At 54.5% G+C, this 18,591-nt stretch overlaps 1 protein-coding gene across 17 annotated transcripts in view; it reads left to right on the top strand.

Annotated features, from left to right (window-relative positions):
• The window catches only part of CLEC16A (C-type lectin domain containing 16A), a 202,679-nt gene that overhangs the window by 33,996 nt on the left and 150,092 nt on the right, over positions 1–18,591 (top strand). For 16 of the 17 annotated variants that reach the window (XR_009614839.3, XR_009614840.3, XR_009614841.3 and 13 more), the window contains exons 9-10: positions 1,928–2,041; positions 17,475–17,706. Coding sequence is in view for 14 of the 17 variants with exons in the window: in XM_060648495.3 (XP_060504478.1) it covers positions 1,928–2,041; positions 17,475–17,706 (346 nt within the window). In the remaining 3 variants the exon portion in view is untranslated. The remainder of the gene's footprint in view (positions 1–1,927; positions 2,042–17,474; positions 17,707–18,591) is intronic. The other variant, XM_060648492.3, reaches the window with a different exon arrangement.

Genomic DNA, 18,591 nt, shown 5'->3' with positions numbered 1-18,591 from the left:
GCGGTCAGCGCTCGCCCTTTCTCGGAGAGCCCCTTACCTCCTCTTTTCTGAGCGAGGGCCTAGCAGCTCAGGCACCAAATTACTCGTTTGAGTAGCTCACAGAAAGCAGACTTGTGAGCCGGTGCTCCAGGGCCCGTTCTCCCTGTTCCTTCCGTGGAGCTTTTCAATGTTGTCACCCAAAATGCACGAGAGCCTCCAATGGGGGGTAAACGCCATGTCCCTGATCCCTACGTCAGAGCATCCTTATGCGTGATTTGACAGACAAAGCTACAAAACCAAGAAAATTCCCATTGACGACATTAATTTAGTGTGGCCGGGGATGCTGTCCTTCAAGAAGTTTCCCTCTTACCTCTTACCCCTGTCCCCTGATCCTGCTTCTCAGACACAGCAGCATTTCAGCGTTTGGCTTTGCTGGGTTTTTTGTTTTTTGTTTTTTAATTAATTTATTTGTTTTTTAAACACTGCTTATTTTTTATTTTTTAATTAAAATTTTTTTATTTTGGGAAAGGAAGAGAGCACGTGCGCACGTGTGTGCGAGTGGGGGAGGGGCAGGGGGAGGGGCAGGGAGAGAGGAAGAGAGAGAGAATTCCAAGCAGGCTGCCAGCTGTCGGCACAGAGCCAGACTCAGAGCTCGATGTCGTGAACCATGAGATCATGACCGGAGCTGAAATCAAGAGTCACATGCTTAACCGACTTAGCCACCCAGGAGCCCCTAAACAATGTTTTTTTTTTTGGTCTTTTAACAGATTTTTTTTTTTTAAGTTAAAAAGTTCAAAACAGGTGAAGACCAAGTTTTCTATCCACTTTTGTTTCTTCTCCTGATTTCTGTCCCCAGAGTCTACTATAGTTACAGGGTTTTCTTACCCTCTTCCAGGCACATTGTCTGCAGAGGTTTTCAACTGGGGGTGATTTTGCCTCCCTTCCTCCCCCACCCCCCTCCAACATCCGGAGACATTTCTGGTTGGGTCGAGGCCAGAGATGCTTCCAGACATCCTACAGTGCACACAGCAGCCCCCACAACAAAGAATTAGGGCCGGATCATAGCGCCAGGGCTTGGAAATCCTGTTCCCTGTGCATGTGAGCAAATGCAGATGGGCGCACACGCCCTTTTTCTGTGTAAACGGTGCACGTCCCACACTGTGCTCCACTGCTGCTGTTGGCTTTATATTGTAAAACAAAGTAGCCGGCGTGTCTGAGCCAGCTTTGCGAGGCACCTTTGAATACCCTGATTCCCAGCGCCGTTGTCCTGACCGTTGGGCCACGGGGTGGGTGGCAGGGCCATCCCAGACAGCCCAGTGCCTTCTCATTCCACATGCTGGCCCGGCTGGGTCTGCCTCTGGCTCCTGTGGCTTCTCTTCCCCACAGCGTCCACACCTCCCGACACTGCCACGGAATCTTGGTGTGCTGAGACCCACCGCGGGGGCCCCAGCTCATGCCAGCCGTGGGCTCTCTGTGGAGACGACGGTTTGCCAAGTCCTGGACGGGAACGAGACTCGCCGGCCCCTTCCTCCCGTATAACTGAGATGTTGGGTCTGTGCCTTCCAGTCTTAGCGTAATCAGATTCGACGCTGAGATGCCTGTGGAGAGGAAGGAGTGTGCTGCTTTGGCCGCTGCTCTCCCACTTTGCTCCACTTCAGTGGGATTTGGCTTCCCCCGGCCATGAGGGACCGTCTTGCTTTGATGCACTTCCTTCCGCCGGGGAGCAGCCAGCCAAATAGGCAACAGTCTGAATGAAGGAGTGGCCAACCCTGGGAGGAGAAAGGCGTAACTGGTTTCTCCTAAATGAGACCCATTCTTTGGCTTTTGCTTCACGGGAGTTGTTCAATACGGGCCCTGGGTACCTCAGCCTACTTATTTGTGATGGAGGAAGGAGAAGCGGAGAGAGCACACACTTGTAATGCAAACCCGGTGTCTTCTTTCTCACCAGGTCTTCCTAATTATACATCACGCACCCCTGGTGAACTCACTAGCAGAAGTCATTCTGAACGGTGATCTGTCTGAGATGTATGCTAAGAGCGAACAGGATGTTCAGCGAAGTTGCGTAAGTCCTTAGCATTGGGACCGTGTGTAGACGTTGATAGGCTGTTGCTCGTTTTGTTCATGCGTGTGTTTCTCTAAAACCAGAAACTGACATTCTGCCTGTACGGCAGCCATGATGGCGTATAAGCTGGTCTGAGGCGCGAGGAACCCGACCGGGGTCTTGAAACGTGTCCCCAGGAACATCTGGGTTTGGGTACTGAGCGGATTTGATTGATCGGATGTTATCGAACGGGGAGCTGTACTGCTCTGGGCCCTGGTTGCGAATCTTTGAGACACTGTTACTGGGACAGAATGAGAGCACACCTTGACGAAGGTACAAATGCCAGCAGAGACTGGACGGAGAACATCTGTGAATGATGCGGACCCCCGTGGGAGGGCAGTAGGGAGTGGTGGGGACTGCGGCAAATTGGACAGCACATGCTCTCTGTCAGCAGCTGCGGTTCCTCCCCAGCCTGCGGCTCTGCCAGAACACAGATGCGGGATTGCCTGATTTCCTCGCGTTTCCAGACAAGCTGGAAATCCTCATTTTGATGCACATGCTCCCCTGTTTTAAACGATCACCCACCTGTGGCCTAAGCACAGCACGTATGCATTTTGTGCTCTGCTAACGGGAAACTCCCGAGACGGGGAGACGGGAGTCAAGGCTTCTTCCCGCTTGGCCCCTGTGTGTCTCATCTGTCTTCCCTCCCACCATCGTCATGTGTGCTGAGCGCCAGGCTTCCTTAGTACTGGTCCAGCTTGCCTTTTCCCCTGCAGGCCCCGAGGTTCTGCCTGCACACCTGTGCCTTCACCACACCTCCGGCCTGGGAGGCCCTGGCTCCTCGTTCCCAGCCGCGGCAGGCGACTTGTCTCACTGTATCCGCTGCAGCTTGGGCCCGGCGGATGTGTCTGAGATGAGCCGGTGTCTCACACAAAGGCTGTTTCATGAGGACTCTGTCTCTGCAACCGGTTTCTCAGGCAGTGGGTAGAAAGGTCCAAGGGCTAGGCTTGCCCTTGGGCAGTCGGCTCTGTTGCCATATCTGAGGAAGCAGGTGGCGGAGGATCCCGCAGCGTGGGAGGCCAGAACTGCCTGGAGCGCAGTGACAGGGGTCCCTGCCCTTCTGGTTTTTCTGGCGTACGATGGCTTGGCCGGGCCCTTTTGCTGTTGAAGGGAGTCTTGGAGCCTTTGAAAAGGTTCCCAGACACTCTGTCCTTGTCAGTCGTGGCGTTAGTTCTGCTGAATTGAACGGGGCCCTTTCACGGCCCCTGTCTGGTCTGTCCCTTCTTTGATTCATTCAGAAAGTATTTATTAAGCCCTTTCTTTGGAACAGGCATCGTGCTGGCTCTGGGGATGTACAAAATCCTAATGGTTTCTGTCTTTTTGGAGCTTTATAGTCTAGTAGGAGTGACAGATGTCGGTCAAATAAATATACAAACAAATGTACTGTCTCGAGTTTCACACGTGCTCTAAAGGGAAGGAGTAGTTTTTGGCGAGAGGATGTAACCTAGAGGGCCAGGAGTGACGAGTATTGGACAGGACAGCCTCCCTTAGGGGCCCGTGCCACGACACTTCAGGCGGGGCAACGTGGAGACAACCTGGTGTTCGTGGAGCCAGACAGTTTTCTTTCCAACTTGCTTAAACTCCCTGCTGCTGACCGAATGCGAGGGGTGGAGTGCTGACCCAGCAGAGTCGCAGGGCCTCGAGGGCAGAGCTGCCGATGACCGCCAGCCAGCGGGCCCCCTCAGGCGCATCGTCCTCCCTCCCCCCCATTTAGGAAACGGAGAGGGCGCGTCCTACTCCGGAGGGCTCTTGGTGGGGATGGGGAGGAAACACAGCTGAAGTGTCCATCAGGTACCCGGCAGGTTGCAGCCTGGCCCTCAAAGCCATTTGGTTTGGTGTTCGTGGTATTTAACAGAGAATTCTATGAATGACCAACGTTAACAGTTAGGAAGTTTCACACACAAAAAATCTGCATCTTGGGATTGTGTTCCAGCAGTCAGAAGGTCTGGTCCCCATTGTACACGTTTCTGCTGCACGCTTCTCCGAGGCGGTCCCCATCGGGTCGGCATGTGTTTGCCATCAGACTCGCCCGGTCCCCATCCAGCCTGCTGCACGCTCCTAGGACATTTCCATTCATATCACATTGGGCCGTGTTGAGTCGCCTTGGGCTTTCTTTTGTCGTGTGGTCTCCATATCCCAAGATGGCTGCTCAGACTTCGTCCCAGAGTGTCCTCGTGTGAGACATTCAGTGACGAAGTTGGACTTGGTGTTCGGAGGGACGGACACAGAGATCTCTGGGCTGCTGGGGTTTGCAGGCTTTCTCATTGCACTTGACTGGCCTGCGGCCACGAGAAATAATCACACCCTTTCGCTGGTTATCCCCCCGTGGTCACATCTTGCCAGAACTCCAGCACGCTGTCACAGCAGGGTGCTGGCATCGACGCTTGGGGTTTGCAATTTGAGCAGAAGCAAACTGCAGAACGTTACTGGCGACCGCTCAGCCTGGGATACCCACGGCGGTTGGGCCCTCTGACGAGAGGCAGCATTCGGGAGACCCGTCCTTTCTCCCGCCGGCCCCCTTTTTGGGGACGAAGTTTCTACCTCCATTGTGACAGACTCACAGCGGCTCGTCGTGGTGGGCGTCTGAACTGAAAATGAGATTCTTTTGAGCGTGGAAGGAATTGCCAGCCCCAAGTGAAAGTGTCTGCCTTCTGCTTCCGGGTATCGCCTTCGCCTGGGTGCAGAATCGAACTGTGTCGCGTTCGGATGACTGCACTTGAAAGTTGGGTGGAGTGGAGGTGAGTCCCCATCGGTGACAGTCCCGGTGAGACTCACCTTCCTTCCCTCTGAGCAAGAACGGTCTCCTATTGTTTCCTGCCTCACTCGGATGTGGTTTGATCGTGCTTGTTTTAAGTTTCTTGGTCTTTTTTAACCTACTTTCTCCTTCCCGTAATTTGTAGATAAGTTACTGGTATTGCTTCATTTTTACCAGCAGACCTTTCGCAAAACCAAACCAAAATTGAAGAGAGAGGAGCAGAGGGAAGAGCGGAGTTATTTGAAAAGTCTGTAATTTAAGGTTAAATTTAAAACACACCAGCATGGCGAGGTGAATGCCGAATTGAAATTCGTCTGTGCATTAAAAATCATATGGTTCCTGCTCGGGGATACTTCTTGAGTTCTTGCTACAATTCTAATGCAGAGCAGATCAGGTTTCGTGTTGAGGGAAATAGAGTAAGAGAACACTAATTCTGAAACTGCTAACGTCTCATTATTTTTGCACAACGAACATATAGATTAGATTACGGGATATGCATCATTACCTATGGGTACTTTGTTGTTTTTTTTTTTTTTTTTAAAGAACCTTTTCTCACCCTCCATTTCTGTAGAATAGTTTCCTTCGTCTTGCACTCCTTCGTCCCGTTCCTGCAACAGAGATGCGGTGGTGCGCAGGAGAGAGCGCTGGCCTTGCTGGGCTTCCCACTCCCTGCGAGCGGAGGGGGCCTGTGCCATCACGGGCTTGCAGCCCATGCCCGGGGGCTCTCACTGCAGGAACGAGTGACTCGATGGGTGAACCGGGGGCGGGGTCACCGGGCTCTCACGATGTTGTTCTTGATCACTCTCAAAACAGAAACAGCTTCAGAGCCTGACCCTCCCACGCCACCTGCTCAGAGGCAGGCTTCGGGGGAAGAGCGTCAGGGCGAGGTGGTCTTGGTGCTGTTCTGCGTTCCGCCTTCGGGGACAGTCTAGTGGAGTGGACTGTGGAGTCAGACTGCCCGGGCCCCCCAGATCCTGGCCCCGGGTCTCACTAGGTGTACCCCGGGGCAAGTTAGTCCACTGCTCCGGGCCTCAGTTTCCTCCCTTCTCTAGTTAGACTAATGCACGCGGTGTCCGCTGCTTCTCCTAAAGCCTGGCGCACGTCAGGCCCTGATATTAGGTGTTATCGTCAGTTTCTGACGCCGCACGACAGCCCTGCGTCTCCTAGTTGGGGACCCCCCCCCTTCCTGGGATGATTAATGTGGAGGCACACCTAGAGTACCCCTCGGGAGGTGCCTTATGACCAGACACAGAGGCGCCGAGGGCCCGGTGTGAGCAGCAGTGGTAACAGTGACAGCACGAAGAGCAAGCTTTGCCATTTGTTGGTGGTGGGCTGACCTGTGTGTGTGCATCCCAGGCCCTCCAGCTCACGTTGGCCCCGGATTCGGCCTCCGGAAAGTGCAAGTACGTAGCCAGCTCGTGGGTGCTCATGTGGTTGGCTGGCCATGAATTCAGAGTGGGAACTGAGAATCCTGGGCCGGGATGGTTCGTCCCCAGATGATGATGTCGTCTCTGTGGGCACCAGTTCAGCCGGCTGGAATGGTCGCCAGATGATTCTCTGGGGATCCAGAAGAGTGAGCGAGTGCACACCTAGAACGTGAGCTGCCGGCTCTCTCACAGGACGCCTGTCCTTCCTGGGAGCCGGATCCCCTGCTAGAGCGCTCCGTCCACTCGTGGCCCGTGGAGCTGGTGGCCGCGAAACTAGCAGCCTGGCCCCTCTGGCTTCTGTGTTTGTGGAGGCAGCGCGCCCACGATCGACCAGGGCCCCCCGGTCACTGCTTGCAGGGCTCTCTCTCCAAACCAGGCTGGACTCGGACGGCCGCCGGGCCTCCTGTGTATTGACTGCATCACGCGGAGTAGCCCCCCTCTACAGCCCGAATTCGAGTTCCCCTGAATCTTTCGGTGACCCTGACCTTCCCCGTGCCCCCGGTTAATCGTTGCTGGTTCTGAAGGCCACACGTTCTTCTTCCTGAAAGCAGTAAGAGGCTTCTGGGAGAGAGTTGATGGCGAACGCCGAAGGTTAAAAATGGACCGCGATGAATCAAGGGCCTTCATTGGCACAGATGCAAACATTCCCACAAAAGAATTAGAACTCGTCGTGTCTTGTCCCTTTCTTGCGGGGCCATTGTGGTCTACCCCATAATCCCTGAATGGAATTCTGGCTCCCAGTCGCCACCGCTGGCTGCAGGAGTACTGAGTGATTCACGCGTAAGAGGACGTGACAGAATGAAGGAGAATCCGGAGCGCAGCATTTCCCACTTACCACGTACGGTGTTGTCGTGGATGAGAGACCTCTTAGGAACCGTCCTCTTCCTTCTTTGCGGGTGGGGCCGGAAGTCCCCTGGTGTGGGGGCTCACGGAGGGACAGCCTTCAGCCAGGGCTACAGGTGACGGTACCCGGGGCCCAGGGATGCCGGTCCTGGTCCGGCGAGCCAGGGAAGGGCCAAGCGTTCTTGGAATGGCTATACCTTGCAGGAGCCAACAGGGAGAAGCCAAGTGGGCATAGGAGGGGTGGGTGGGGGTGGAGGAGATTCTGTGACTCAAACCCTACAGGGCTTTTCTGTGTTCACCCGGCAGCGTGACCCAGAGTGGGCAGGGGCAGTCCCAAGGCTGGAGGCTGCTCTCTGGTGTGAGGTATGGCCATGCCGCATGCTGGATGGGGACTGTCCCTAGTCTGCATTGAGCCATTGGTGAATTCTCCCAGGTTTCTGTGAAAATTCGGAAAATCGAGGGTGGGGACAGAAAAATGAGGCACCCACGCTTCCGGTGTCTCTGTCCTGGGACTTGGGTAGTTTTCATCGGCCGCCTGGCCCCTATGGCCATTTTGAGGCTTTTAACCAGATTCTGAGGCTAGGTCAGCATTACTTAGTCATCTATTTAACAAGTATTATTGGACACGTACCAGAGTCTGTTCTAGGTATGGACAGTGCAGGCGGAAGCAGAGCAAAGGCCCCAGAACTCCTGGAGCTTCTCTTAGAGTGGGAAGAGAGAGGGGAACGAGGAAATTATTAGTGGACATGTAGCATGGTAGAATTTGAGGCATGCCTTTGGAAAGCTGCAGCAGGAAAGCTGGGGAGGGACAGGAGGCAGTGCTAAGAGGCTTCAGTGGGGTGCAGTTCTCCATCGAGTGGCCAGGGTATGACTCACTGGGAAGATGAGCATAGATGTGAAGGAAGCGAGGGACTGAGTCATGTCGATTTCTGCAGGGAGAGCGCATTGGCCAGAGAGAACAGCCAGCCCGAAAGGCCCCGAGGCAGGCGTGTGCCTGGTGTGTCTGAGGAACCGCCAGGAGCAGCATGGCAAGGCAGAGTGTAGTAGGGTGGGGCCAGGGAGGGAGGGAGAGCCCAAGGCACGTGGTGCCTTTGGAGCCACTGGAAGACTCCGAAGTTTACACCAAGAGAAATGGGAGCCTCGTTTCCTTTGTGTCCCCAGTGTTTAGCCTGGTTCCTGCAGTAAACATCAGTTGTCTTGAAATAATGAATCACCGTGAGTGATTCGAGCATCTTGTCTCAAACGACTCCAGGAAATTCAGTCTCGGTCAGCGCCAAGGTCCTCCATCTGGGAGACTTGGTTTTGCTCAGGGTGCTTTGTCTGATGGGAGGCTGGGCGCGGCGGGTGGGGGGGGGGGCAGGGGGTGGCACTCGGGTGAGAAAAGGGCCGCCCCGTTCACTTCCCTGTCTGATGCTCCAGCGACATAATGACGATGGGCCAGGAGGGGTGTGGGGTGAGTCACTCCCTGCCCAACTGAAGACCGCCGCTCTTCTGTAACTGTAATCCCAGGACACGGTTGGTGGGTTTTCCCCAGTGAGTTAAGAGTTCCTGACTATCCTGAGATTGCCTGCCTGCTGACCATTTGCTGTGATGCTCATGACCTTACCCCCAGGGGCCCTCTTGGAAACCTCCAGCTTCATGAACAGAGAGAAGGGGAAAAACTGCTACAGGGCTGTATGTGCTCACACAGTATCACCCTGGGGGGCACTCCCGTGACAGGTCATTCCCTAGTAAGAGCAGCACCTGTCCGCAGAGCACGTCGTGCGTGCCAGGCTTCCCGGCTTGCTCACCCCTCTTGTCCTTCCCACACGCGTTTCTGGAGCACCCCCACCTTCCAGGCAGGTACCGTGCTGGCCTCAGGGCGTACAGGATGAATAAGACAGACAAGGTCGCTGTCATGACCTGTCTGGTCGGGGGAAACAGACAGTAAACAAGTGCGTCCATGTAGATGGGAGATTTGGATCTGGCAGGAAGTAGAAACCGGCTTTGAGAGATGCTGGTGACGAAAGGCCTCCCGGAGGAGGCCTGGGTTGAGGACTGAAGGACAGAGAGCTGAGTGGGAGGCGGGGGGGGCGTGGCGGTGGGCAAGGCATGGGAAATGGTGGGTCAGAGACCTTGGTGGGGATGAGCTGCCTGGCTGGGATCGGAACAGAGGCCACTCTGTCGGAACCACTGGGTCGGGGTGGGGGGGGCAGGTGGGGCTTTCTTCTTGTTCTCCTCCTTTTAGGCTCCTGATGACCTGGTGAGGTGGCTTCATCGTCACAGTCTCCCCGTGAGCGGGCCGACGCCCCCAGAGGTTAGGGGATCATTCTGCTGTCCCCCAGCCTGAGAGGATCACTGGCATCCCGCCGCAGGTCCCCATGCTGTTTCTGTTTCTTGTTGTCCTGTCGCCGTCTGCAGCGAGATGTGGGCTTCTGGACTGAACGTTTCGGGTGGTGGGGAGTCCCCATTGATCTCTTTTGAGAGAATAGGACGTAGTAGAACAGTCCTTCTGAAGAAAAGCCAAACAAGGGCTTCGTGTGGCATTATGATGGAAGAGTGTATGTTATTTTGCATAAGCATTGTGTCCTGCAGCTCATTTATTCCACAGCATTCATTAGCTTTTTTTAAAAAAAAATTTTTTTTCTTAACAGTTATTTATTTTTTTGAGACAGAGAGAGACAGAGCATGAACGGGGGAGGGACGGAGAGAAAGGGAGACACAGAATTCCAAGCAGGCTCCAGGCCCCGAGCTGTGGGCACAGAGCCCGACGCGGGGCTCGAACCCACGGAGCGCGAGATCATGACCTGAGCCGAAGTTGGAAGCTCAACAGCCTGAGCCACGCAGGCGCCCCAGCTTTTGATCGAATGTTGGGCCTGCCACTGAAGGGATGGACTGGGCGATGCTAGGCATTGAGGGGACAGAAACGGTGGCCTGGGTGGAGCCGGCCAGGGATGGGAGGGGCCTGGCCTCCCGCGGGCCTCGCGGCACCCTGGAGGTTGTCTTCCAGGCGGTCACGGCGCCTCCGGATGTGAGCTGCTGCTTCTGTCTCGGTGACGGTGCCCGGCGGCGTGTGCCCGGGGCGAGTCTTCCGAGCTTGGGGAGCGCACCGGGTCCAGACTGACGGCACTTCTTTGGTTTTTTTGCCCCTGTGGCCGCGACGCTCCCCGACGATTGGCCGATTGATGGAGAAGCATGCACGTCCCTCTTGTTAATGGAAGTGGCCTGTGACTCTTCGTGTTTGTCCCCGATGGGTTTTGTTTTCCCCCGTTTCATTTGGCAACATCGCCCAGTCGCCTCGCTGACGTGGTTTCGGTAGCGTGTCCCGGATGTGCCCTGGGGCTTCGCGTCAGCAGCCCCGTGTCGCCAAGGGTCTGGCACCCGGCACGTGCACCCCTGCAGCTCCCCGGAGCTGATGGTCCCTGCCGTTTGCTTGCTGGTGCCCTCATTCTGGAGCGGGAGGAGGCTCCCTCTGCGGCAGTTATCGGCCGAGCTCCCCTTCACTGCTGCTTGCAAAGCCACGTGCTGTTGGTTATGGTTGGTGCAGGCCCCTGGGTCACCGTGACCCCCTGTGACACGTGGAGCTCCCTGTATACGAGACAAAACGGGGAATATTTCCGCGTCGTGGTCGGTCATGACGATGGTCAGGTCGGAAGGCCGCCTAGTCACCTGTCCCTGAGTTTTTGCCCCACAGGTCCGTCCACCCGCTGCTCCGGTCAGCCTGCCTGGGGCCTGGCCGGGCCCCACGTCCACCCTGCGGGGGCGGGGCTGGCTCCACGCTGGCAGGCTTGTGGGTGCTTGTTGACGAGGGGGTGAGCTCTCGAGCGGTGCGGCCGGGTGGTCAGACGGGTCGGCCTGGAAGCCAGACTCCCTGGATCCGGATCCTGGCTCTGCCTCTGCGGGACGCCAAGCTAGTCCCTCCCCCTCTGCCGCTCCCCACCGTCCCTAGTCGTGTGACGGAGAGTGAAGCGCGTCGGCACGTGCAAAGTGCTCACAGCGGCACCGGGCACGTGTTCGAGGCACGCTGGGTGTGAGTGACGGTTGTGAGTACCTGGAAACGAGTGACAAGGGCGTGTGCTCCCTTCTGCCACCTCACAGCGGCCCCGGAGCGGGGAGCGCTGATTTGATTTGGTGCCTGTGGAAACCGAGGCCCCGCGAGAAGGTGGTGGGCAGTGGGGCCCTGCGCCTGGGCTCCGGCTGCTCTGGCGTCTCCACGGGTCCCACCCCGCCTTCGTGCTGTCCGTCCCGCTGGTCCCAGCCCCCGAGGCTGGGATGGGGAGGGGGCCCAGGGGCGCTTGGGGGAGGCCGAGTCTAGCCCATTAACAAAGCAGAACGTTTCTAGGAGCTAGGGAGCCAGGTTTAAAACAGAATGGGACTGTTTGTTTTTAGAAGTTAGCCCCTCCCCTGCCATCTCTTATCTCTTCCATCCTGGCTGGTGATCCACCTGCCAGGGGTCGGAGGTGAATAAATATTTCTAGAGCGCCCGTTTGTGGCGGGCATTGTGCCCGGCGTGTTTGCGTTCAGGGTCTCATATTGGCTCTGTGGCCACATGTGCTGCAGCTGCTACTGTCTCTGTTTTACTGATGAGGAAACCCAGGCTCATTTGGTCAGGGCCACCGGGCCAGTAAGTGCAATGAGATCGTGCTCAGGTCTACCCTTATGCTGGGCATGTTTCTGTGAGTCAGCGCGGCCTGCCTCCTTGCTTAGGGGGAAAAGCTTTCTCCTCTTTCTCAAACCCCTCGGCGGAGCTGTTGGAACAGGAGGATTCTAGTTGCGTCCTCGGGAGGTGAGCGGGCTAGGCCCGGGAGAGCCTGGAAGGTGAGCTTTCTCAGATATCGCAACAGCTCCTACAGAGCCCGACACCGGAGCCACGTCATCTGTCCTTGTCCTTAGCCGTCCCCTCTCGCTACCTGTCTCCTCCTCCTTTCCCTCTCAGCTAGGGTTCTTCACGAGCTCCATCGTGAACGGGTGGCTGGAGAGGCCGCCCAGCTGGTCCAGCACTACCCCCTGACTTGCCGCGTGTCTGCTGCTCTCTGGGGAGCTGGCCGAGCACCTAGTGTCCTGGGACACCGCTGCGGTCACCAGACACACCAGCTGTACGGCCACTCAAGAGTGAACAGCCAGGGCTCTGAGCTGGCCTTCCTACCATTCTCCTCCCAAGTGTTCTGGTGAGCTCCCGTTACCATTCAAGACTTGGATCAGTCATTTCCTTCTCCGCGAAGCCCTCCTGAGCTTCGAGCTTCCCCCTCATACCCCCGCCTTCCCGCCCAACCTGGCACAGCTCCCCACTGCTTCCTCCCTGCCCTCGGCGTCCATGTGGACGCACAGCAGAACGTGCTTCCTGCTGGCTGGGCTGTGGGCTCTGGAACGGTAGGCCCAGGGCTGCTTCACCGTTGGTGTTGAGTGTGGCTCAGTGAATGAGGTCAGTCCCCTGATGACTGCAGTGAATCCCCCTTCCCGAGCTGTCTGATTTGCTCTTGGCTTGCATTTAGGGCATTAGGACAGTCTGATTTTATTGAAAATTCTTTAGGTACGTGGTTTTTAAATTGAGGGATAACTTAAGGTGCAGTAATCTTAGGTGTATCAATGGCTTCATACTTACGATTACATTTGTATGTAACTTAGGTCAAGACAGAAGACATTTCCGAGGGGCGACTGGTGGTTCAGTCAGTTAAGCGTCTGGCTCTAGGTTTCGGCTCAGGTCACGATTTCATGATTCGTGGGTTTAAGCCCTGAGTGGGGCTCTGTACTGACAGTGCGGAGCCTGCTTGGGATTCTCTCTCTCTCCTCCTCTCTGCGTCTCCCAGCTCTGGCTCACTCTCCCTCAGAGTAAATAAACTTGGAAAAAAAGAGTACATTTCTGGCATCCAAAGACATTTCCGGTAGCTCCTTCTTAGCCTGTAATCTCCTCTCCCACCTTTCCCTCAGCAGCTGACTTCTAAAGGTGCCTTTTTGGGGTGTGTGTGTGTGTGTGTGTGTGTGTGTGTGAGATAAAACATATAAAAATAATGGATTCACCATTTTTAAGTATACAGTTCAGGGGCATTAAATACGTATCTTTAAAGGTATTCTTCACATTTAAATGGCATTGGTCATGCTTCCTTGGGGCACAGCGACTGGATGACATAGACACGACTAGAGCCTAAAGTAGAAGTTCCCCCAACCTCACCGCCCTCTTCAGAAGGAACAGCTGTTTTCAGCATGTGTAGCCTTGCCGTGTGGACCATCGTGCACACACCTGTCCACACGTACAGGTGTATGTGCTTTCGCTGACAGTTTTGTTTTTTGATGGTAAGCAGACTCCTTGATGGGTTACCCGAATGCAACTTGCTTTTTCACGTGCCGTCTGCGCCTGGTCTAAGGGGGCGTCCAGACCTCGCGGAGGATGCCGTTTGACTTCCGGGCTGTCGGCGGTGCTGCTGCTCCTTGGTCAGCTGCCTGGGCCTCAGGTGTTTGCGCCCTCCTTCCTGACCCCTTGCTCCACACCCCTGCCTCCGGCCGCGCACAGCCTGCTCTCACATCGGGCAGCCCCAAAAGGCCTGAGTTACTTCTGACCCCTGGGGAGTCCCCGTCTCTAGTATTTACCTTTCATTTTTATTGTTTTAGGTTTATTTATTTTTGAGAGAGAGAGAAAGTGCAAGAGGTGGGGGGGGGGGGGCGGTGCAGAGAGAGAGAGAGAGAGAGAGAGATAAAGAATCCCAAGCAAGCTCTGCGCCATCGGCACGGGGCTCGAACTCATGAAAATGTGAGATCATGACGTGAGCTGAAAGCAAGAGTCAGATGCTTAACCGACTGAACCACTCAGGCGCCCCTTTATTTGTTTATTATTAAAAAAAATTTTTTTAATGTTTATTCAATTTTGAGAGACAGAGTATGAGGGGGGAGGGGCAGAGAGAGAGGGAGACGCAGCATCTGAAGCAGGCTCGAGGCTCCGAGCTGTCAGTGCAGAGCCTGACGTGGGGCTCGAACCCACGGACTGTGAGACCATGACCTGAGCCAAAGTCGGATGCCCAACCGACTGAGCCACCCGGGCACCCCCTCCAGTATTTACCTTTCAAACAAAGATAGCAGCCTGAGGTTGGAGGGGGTGAAGGCAAGAGGAAGGTGGTGTTGACCTGCAGGCAGGAGCTGACACTCTAGGGAGCATTTCGGCCCTCGGGCCACCCCTGAAATCACACTGCTGGCCTTGAGCTGGCCCTGAGCCCGGAAGCCGGCTTGCATGGCCCAGGGCCCTCCCACTGCATACCCTGGCTGGGTAAGTGGCAGAATCTTTGCTGTCAGCAGGGAGGGCCCCATATCTCCACATTCCTCTCGCAGCTCAGGCTCTGGGTCCCTGGGAGATGAGCCCTTGGTGACACCCGAGCTTGCGGCATTTGGGAAACACAGGCGTGAGGTGCAGAAGGCTTTCCTCTGGGGCACACGTGGTGTGCTGGCTTTATGAGACGATGAACCCCAAAGCCTTCTGATTTGTGACTGTGATGTGAGCCTTTCCATTCTCTTGGTTCCTTTCACTGTGCTTGCTCTTGCCCTGGGCTAATCTCCTGAGGCTGTGAGGCTTCTATTTTCTCCTGTCCCTCACTTTTCTTTGTTGTCCTCTCATGTTGGGTCCAGTCTGGTACAGGCAGCCCCCTGAGGCCCTGCCCTGCTGCAGGCACCTGGTTTAGTGCTGAGAGCGCAACAGGGGAGGGGTGAGGTGGGCACGCCTTCGCCCGGGGTTTTCCATCCAGAACATCTGGGATTGTCCGCTGTCACACGGAGATTCCAGGGAGGCTGGCAGCCAGGAGGCTCTTGACTGGGGCAGCAGGAATGATCATGAGTCTCTGTCCACATTTCCCAGCCAAGCCTGATCAGCTCCTCCATGTTAACTGTGGGGGTTTCGATGCTGTCGGGATTAAGAGAAACAGGCTTTTAAACACAAAGGAAAATTAAAAAGGGAACATAAAGTCCGTAATTCTAATGTCTAAATGATCCTCGATGTGTTTTTGTAAAAAGCTAGTATGAGTGCAGGATTAGAAATTTGAAACCAAAGCAGAAAGGTAAAGAAATGAAAAAATTGTACGTGGACCACCTGCCTTCTTTTTCCCCCAAAGGTGAAACCCCAAGATACTCTTAGGCAGCTTTCTAGGGAGAGCTGTTCACAGCATCACGCGTAGCTTTTGAAAACCTTTACCTGAAGGGGACCCCACTGTGTTCCCTGCTCTTGCTTTCTCATCCCGATGCCGGTCCTGTGTTGGTGTCCGTAGGTACAAAAGGCCTCAGTCTCTCTATCATTTACGTGGATTCCCATTCTATGGACGGGCCATGATTACCTAACCACTCCCCTCTTGATGGACATTTAGGTTATTTCCAGTTGTTTACTGGGTAGGTTGCATTTTAAAAGTTTGAAATTTCCCCAGTAAGCATGTCTTCCCAACACCTGATCGTCGAGAAAAGCAGATCCCTTTGGAAAGTTTTAAACTTTATTTTCACAGTTGACTCTTTTCTTTTCCTTTCTTTTCTTTTCTTTTCTTTTCTTTTTTCTTTTCTTTTCTTTTCTTTTCTTTTCTTTTCTTTTCTTTTCGTTTCATTTCTTTTCTTTCCTTTTCTTTCCTTTCCTTTCCTTTCCTTTCCTTTCCTTTCCTTTCCTTTCCTTTCCTTTCCTTTTTAAGGAGGCAGGGAAGGGAAGGTGACTCTCATACGTTGGATGCATACTACAGGAACTTTACGTCTGTGACTATGTTTAGTTCTAGAAGGCCACGATTACTTGCCCTGTGATTTAGACAAGGACTCTGATGCTCAGAGTCGACCCATAGCTCATGATAGCCTTCAGCCGGGGTTGCATGGCTCTGACCGGCCCTGGGCCTCGCACACCGTTTCACTCACCTCGTTCTGCCATTTCTGTGCATCCAAGTTCATACACAGCTCAGGGGGAAGTTTCTCTATCCACCCATGTGAATTTTTTTTTACATTTTTTTTTTTTAACGTTTGTTTATTATTGAAAGACAGTCAGAGCGTGAGCAGGGGAGGTCAGAGGGAGAGGGAGACACCGAATCCGAGGCAGGCTCCAGGCTCCAAGCCGTTGGCACAGAGCCCGACGCGGCGCTCGAACTCACAGACCGGGAGATCATGATCTGAGCCACCCAGGCACCCCCATCCATGCGAATTTTTGCTTGGACCTTCCAACTGGGTGGTATTTTGCTCTGCATTGAGTCTCAGGTCTCTGTTTCAGAAAGCTTTGATTGTGTATGCCATGTTCCAAGATTCAGTGGGAGTAGGTGGTGATCAGAGGAAGCAGGCATTGTATCTTGGGACCCTGTTTCCCTGGGTTCGAGTCCTTCAGCGGGAGATGGGGGGGGGGGTGTCTAGAGCTGCGTTCGATCATACAGCATCCTAAGTGAGCTCTGATGGATGCCGTCTGTCAAGGGGCGCATGCTCGGAGTGCTGCCACCTCTGGGCTCTTGGCCGTTGGCATCTGTAATGTGCTCTCTGGGTTTCCTGGACAGGAGGATCATGTCTCAATTTATCTGTCATTTTTGTGGATGAATAATCCAAAGTGAGTACATAAAAATGAATGTTTAGATTTAGATGCTAATTCAGCTTTCCATTAGGTTCTGCCTTGAGTGTTATTGAAATTAATCTGTGTTCCTTGAGCACATCCCGCTTAGTATTGGCAAGGTACAGTGGGCCTCAGAGTACAGTTGATGGTTGTTTGGGGTACATTCAGAAGATGGATAAACCACATCAAGATAATGGAAACGTTCTCCTTAAAACCTTTTCCCTTTTTAAAGACAAAATGACGTCTGGACGTCGTGCATACCCCGAAAAGAGAAAAGCGCTTCATTCAGAATCCTGCCCCAAACCGATCAGTTTTCTTTTGTCTTGGTTCCTTTCTAGACGTGGTCCATTTGCATGTAACTACTTTCTGAGGGGTACTGAGTATGCAACAGAGTTTGAGCTCCTGGCGAGGCACCCTTCTTTCGGGAGGAGCTTGGGCTGTGGGGATTGGGCAAGCTTCGATTCGAAATCTGACTCTTGACTCAGGAGCTGTATGACAGTGGGCAAGTTACTTAGCCCTTCAGAGCCTCTATTTTTCTCATCTGTAAAATGGGAGGGGCGTCCCTGTATCTCATGTGTGTTTCTCAGACAGATGAGTGACCTTTGAGAAGCACAGAGCCAGTGTTGGTAATGTATAGAGTTTCTGACTTAGGACGGTGGGTAGGTAGTAAATGGTAGCTGATGCTATCGTTTTGATTATTTAACAATGATGGCGTTAATAATAGGTGTAACGACAAAGTAGGAGGCAGCATTTTTTGTTTCGGAACCGCATTTCTTGGGGCAGCAGCTCTCGGGCAGCTGGACCATAGCATCCGGCGAGATTCCAAGGTTCACATCCGTCTCTTGATTTCCCTAGGCCAAGCCCAGCATTCGGTGCTTCATTAAACCCACCGAGACGCTAGAGCGGTCCCTTGAGATGAATAAGCACAAGGGCAAGAGGCGGGTGCAAAAGAGACCCAACTACAAAAACGTTGGGGAGGAAGAAGATGAGGAGAAGGGGCCCGCCGAGGACGCCCAGGAAGACGCTGAGAAGGCTAAAGGTACTGAGGGTGGTTCAAAAGGCACCAAGACGAGTGGGGACAGTGAAGGTGAGTGCCCCCCTGAACGCCACCCTGCGCCCGCGCTGCGAGCCAGGCAGCCGTCTGTGTCTGGTCCTCGTCGTGTGTCCGTTCCCCACGCCGGTGTACCTCATTCTACGGGCCCAGCCATTCGCAGGCAGCTGCGGGCAGGTCCGCCGCGAGGCCTGCCCTCATGGGACGGGGGACCCGGGGCAAGGTTCTTATTCGCACCCGGGCCCGCTCCCCGGTGGGTAAACACAGGGGAGCAGACCGTATTTACTTGGCTATGACGGCGGGGACATGGTGAGCACGTGTGCCGCGCCCAGAATGGCGCCCGGCCCGCATCCTATGTGTTTGCTGCAGCGGCTGCTATTTCTGCTACGAGTGCCATCCTGTTTTTTGGGGTTCTTCTTGCTCCCCATAAACCGCAGTGAGGATTTTTGACACAAGTCATTCTTCCCAGCGCACTGCAGGAAGCAGGCCGCGTTTCGTGAAATTACATCCATTTGATGAGATCACGTTGTTTTGGAACCGAATGATCCAGTATCATCCCCTAGAGTCTCACATTGAGATTTGTTCAAAGTCCTGTGTAGGGTGAGGTACACTTGTGTGTGGTGCACATGTGTTCAGTAAGCAGAATCATTCCTCCCTCTTTTGGCCTGTGCTGGGGATGATTCCGGTTTGATTTCCACCTTCCTCTCATTCAAATGCTAACACCTTCTCAGTCTGGAGAGCACCGTCTGCTCTGGAACTGAGCAAGCTTCAGCTGTGGAGTCTCTTGTGTCATGGGCTGGGTGCACAGCCACGCAGATGGGGTCTCTGGCCACGGCCGTGGGCGCTCAGGGTGGGGTTGGGGGTGGGGTAGATGTGGGGTGGGGGCTCGGCTCTGGACGTGAGCTCCCACCACGCTCCTGG

Source organism: Panthera onca, chromosome E3 (genome assembly GCF_046562875.1).
Source record: "Panthera onca isolate mPanOnc1 chromosome E3, mPanOnc1 haplotype 2, whole genome shotgun sequence".
NCBI lineage: Eukaryota > Metazoa > Chordata > Mammalia > Carnivora > Felidae > Panthera > Panthera onca.
The sequence above is the reverse complement of the archived record's forward strand: the minus strand, read 5'-3'. Positions and strand labels throughout refer to the sequence as shown.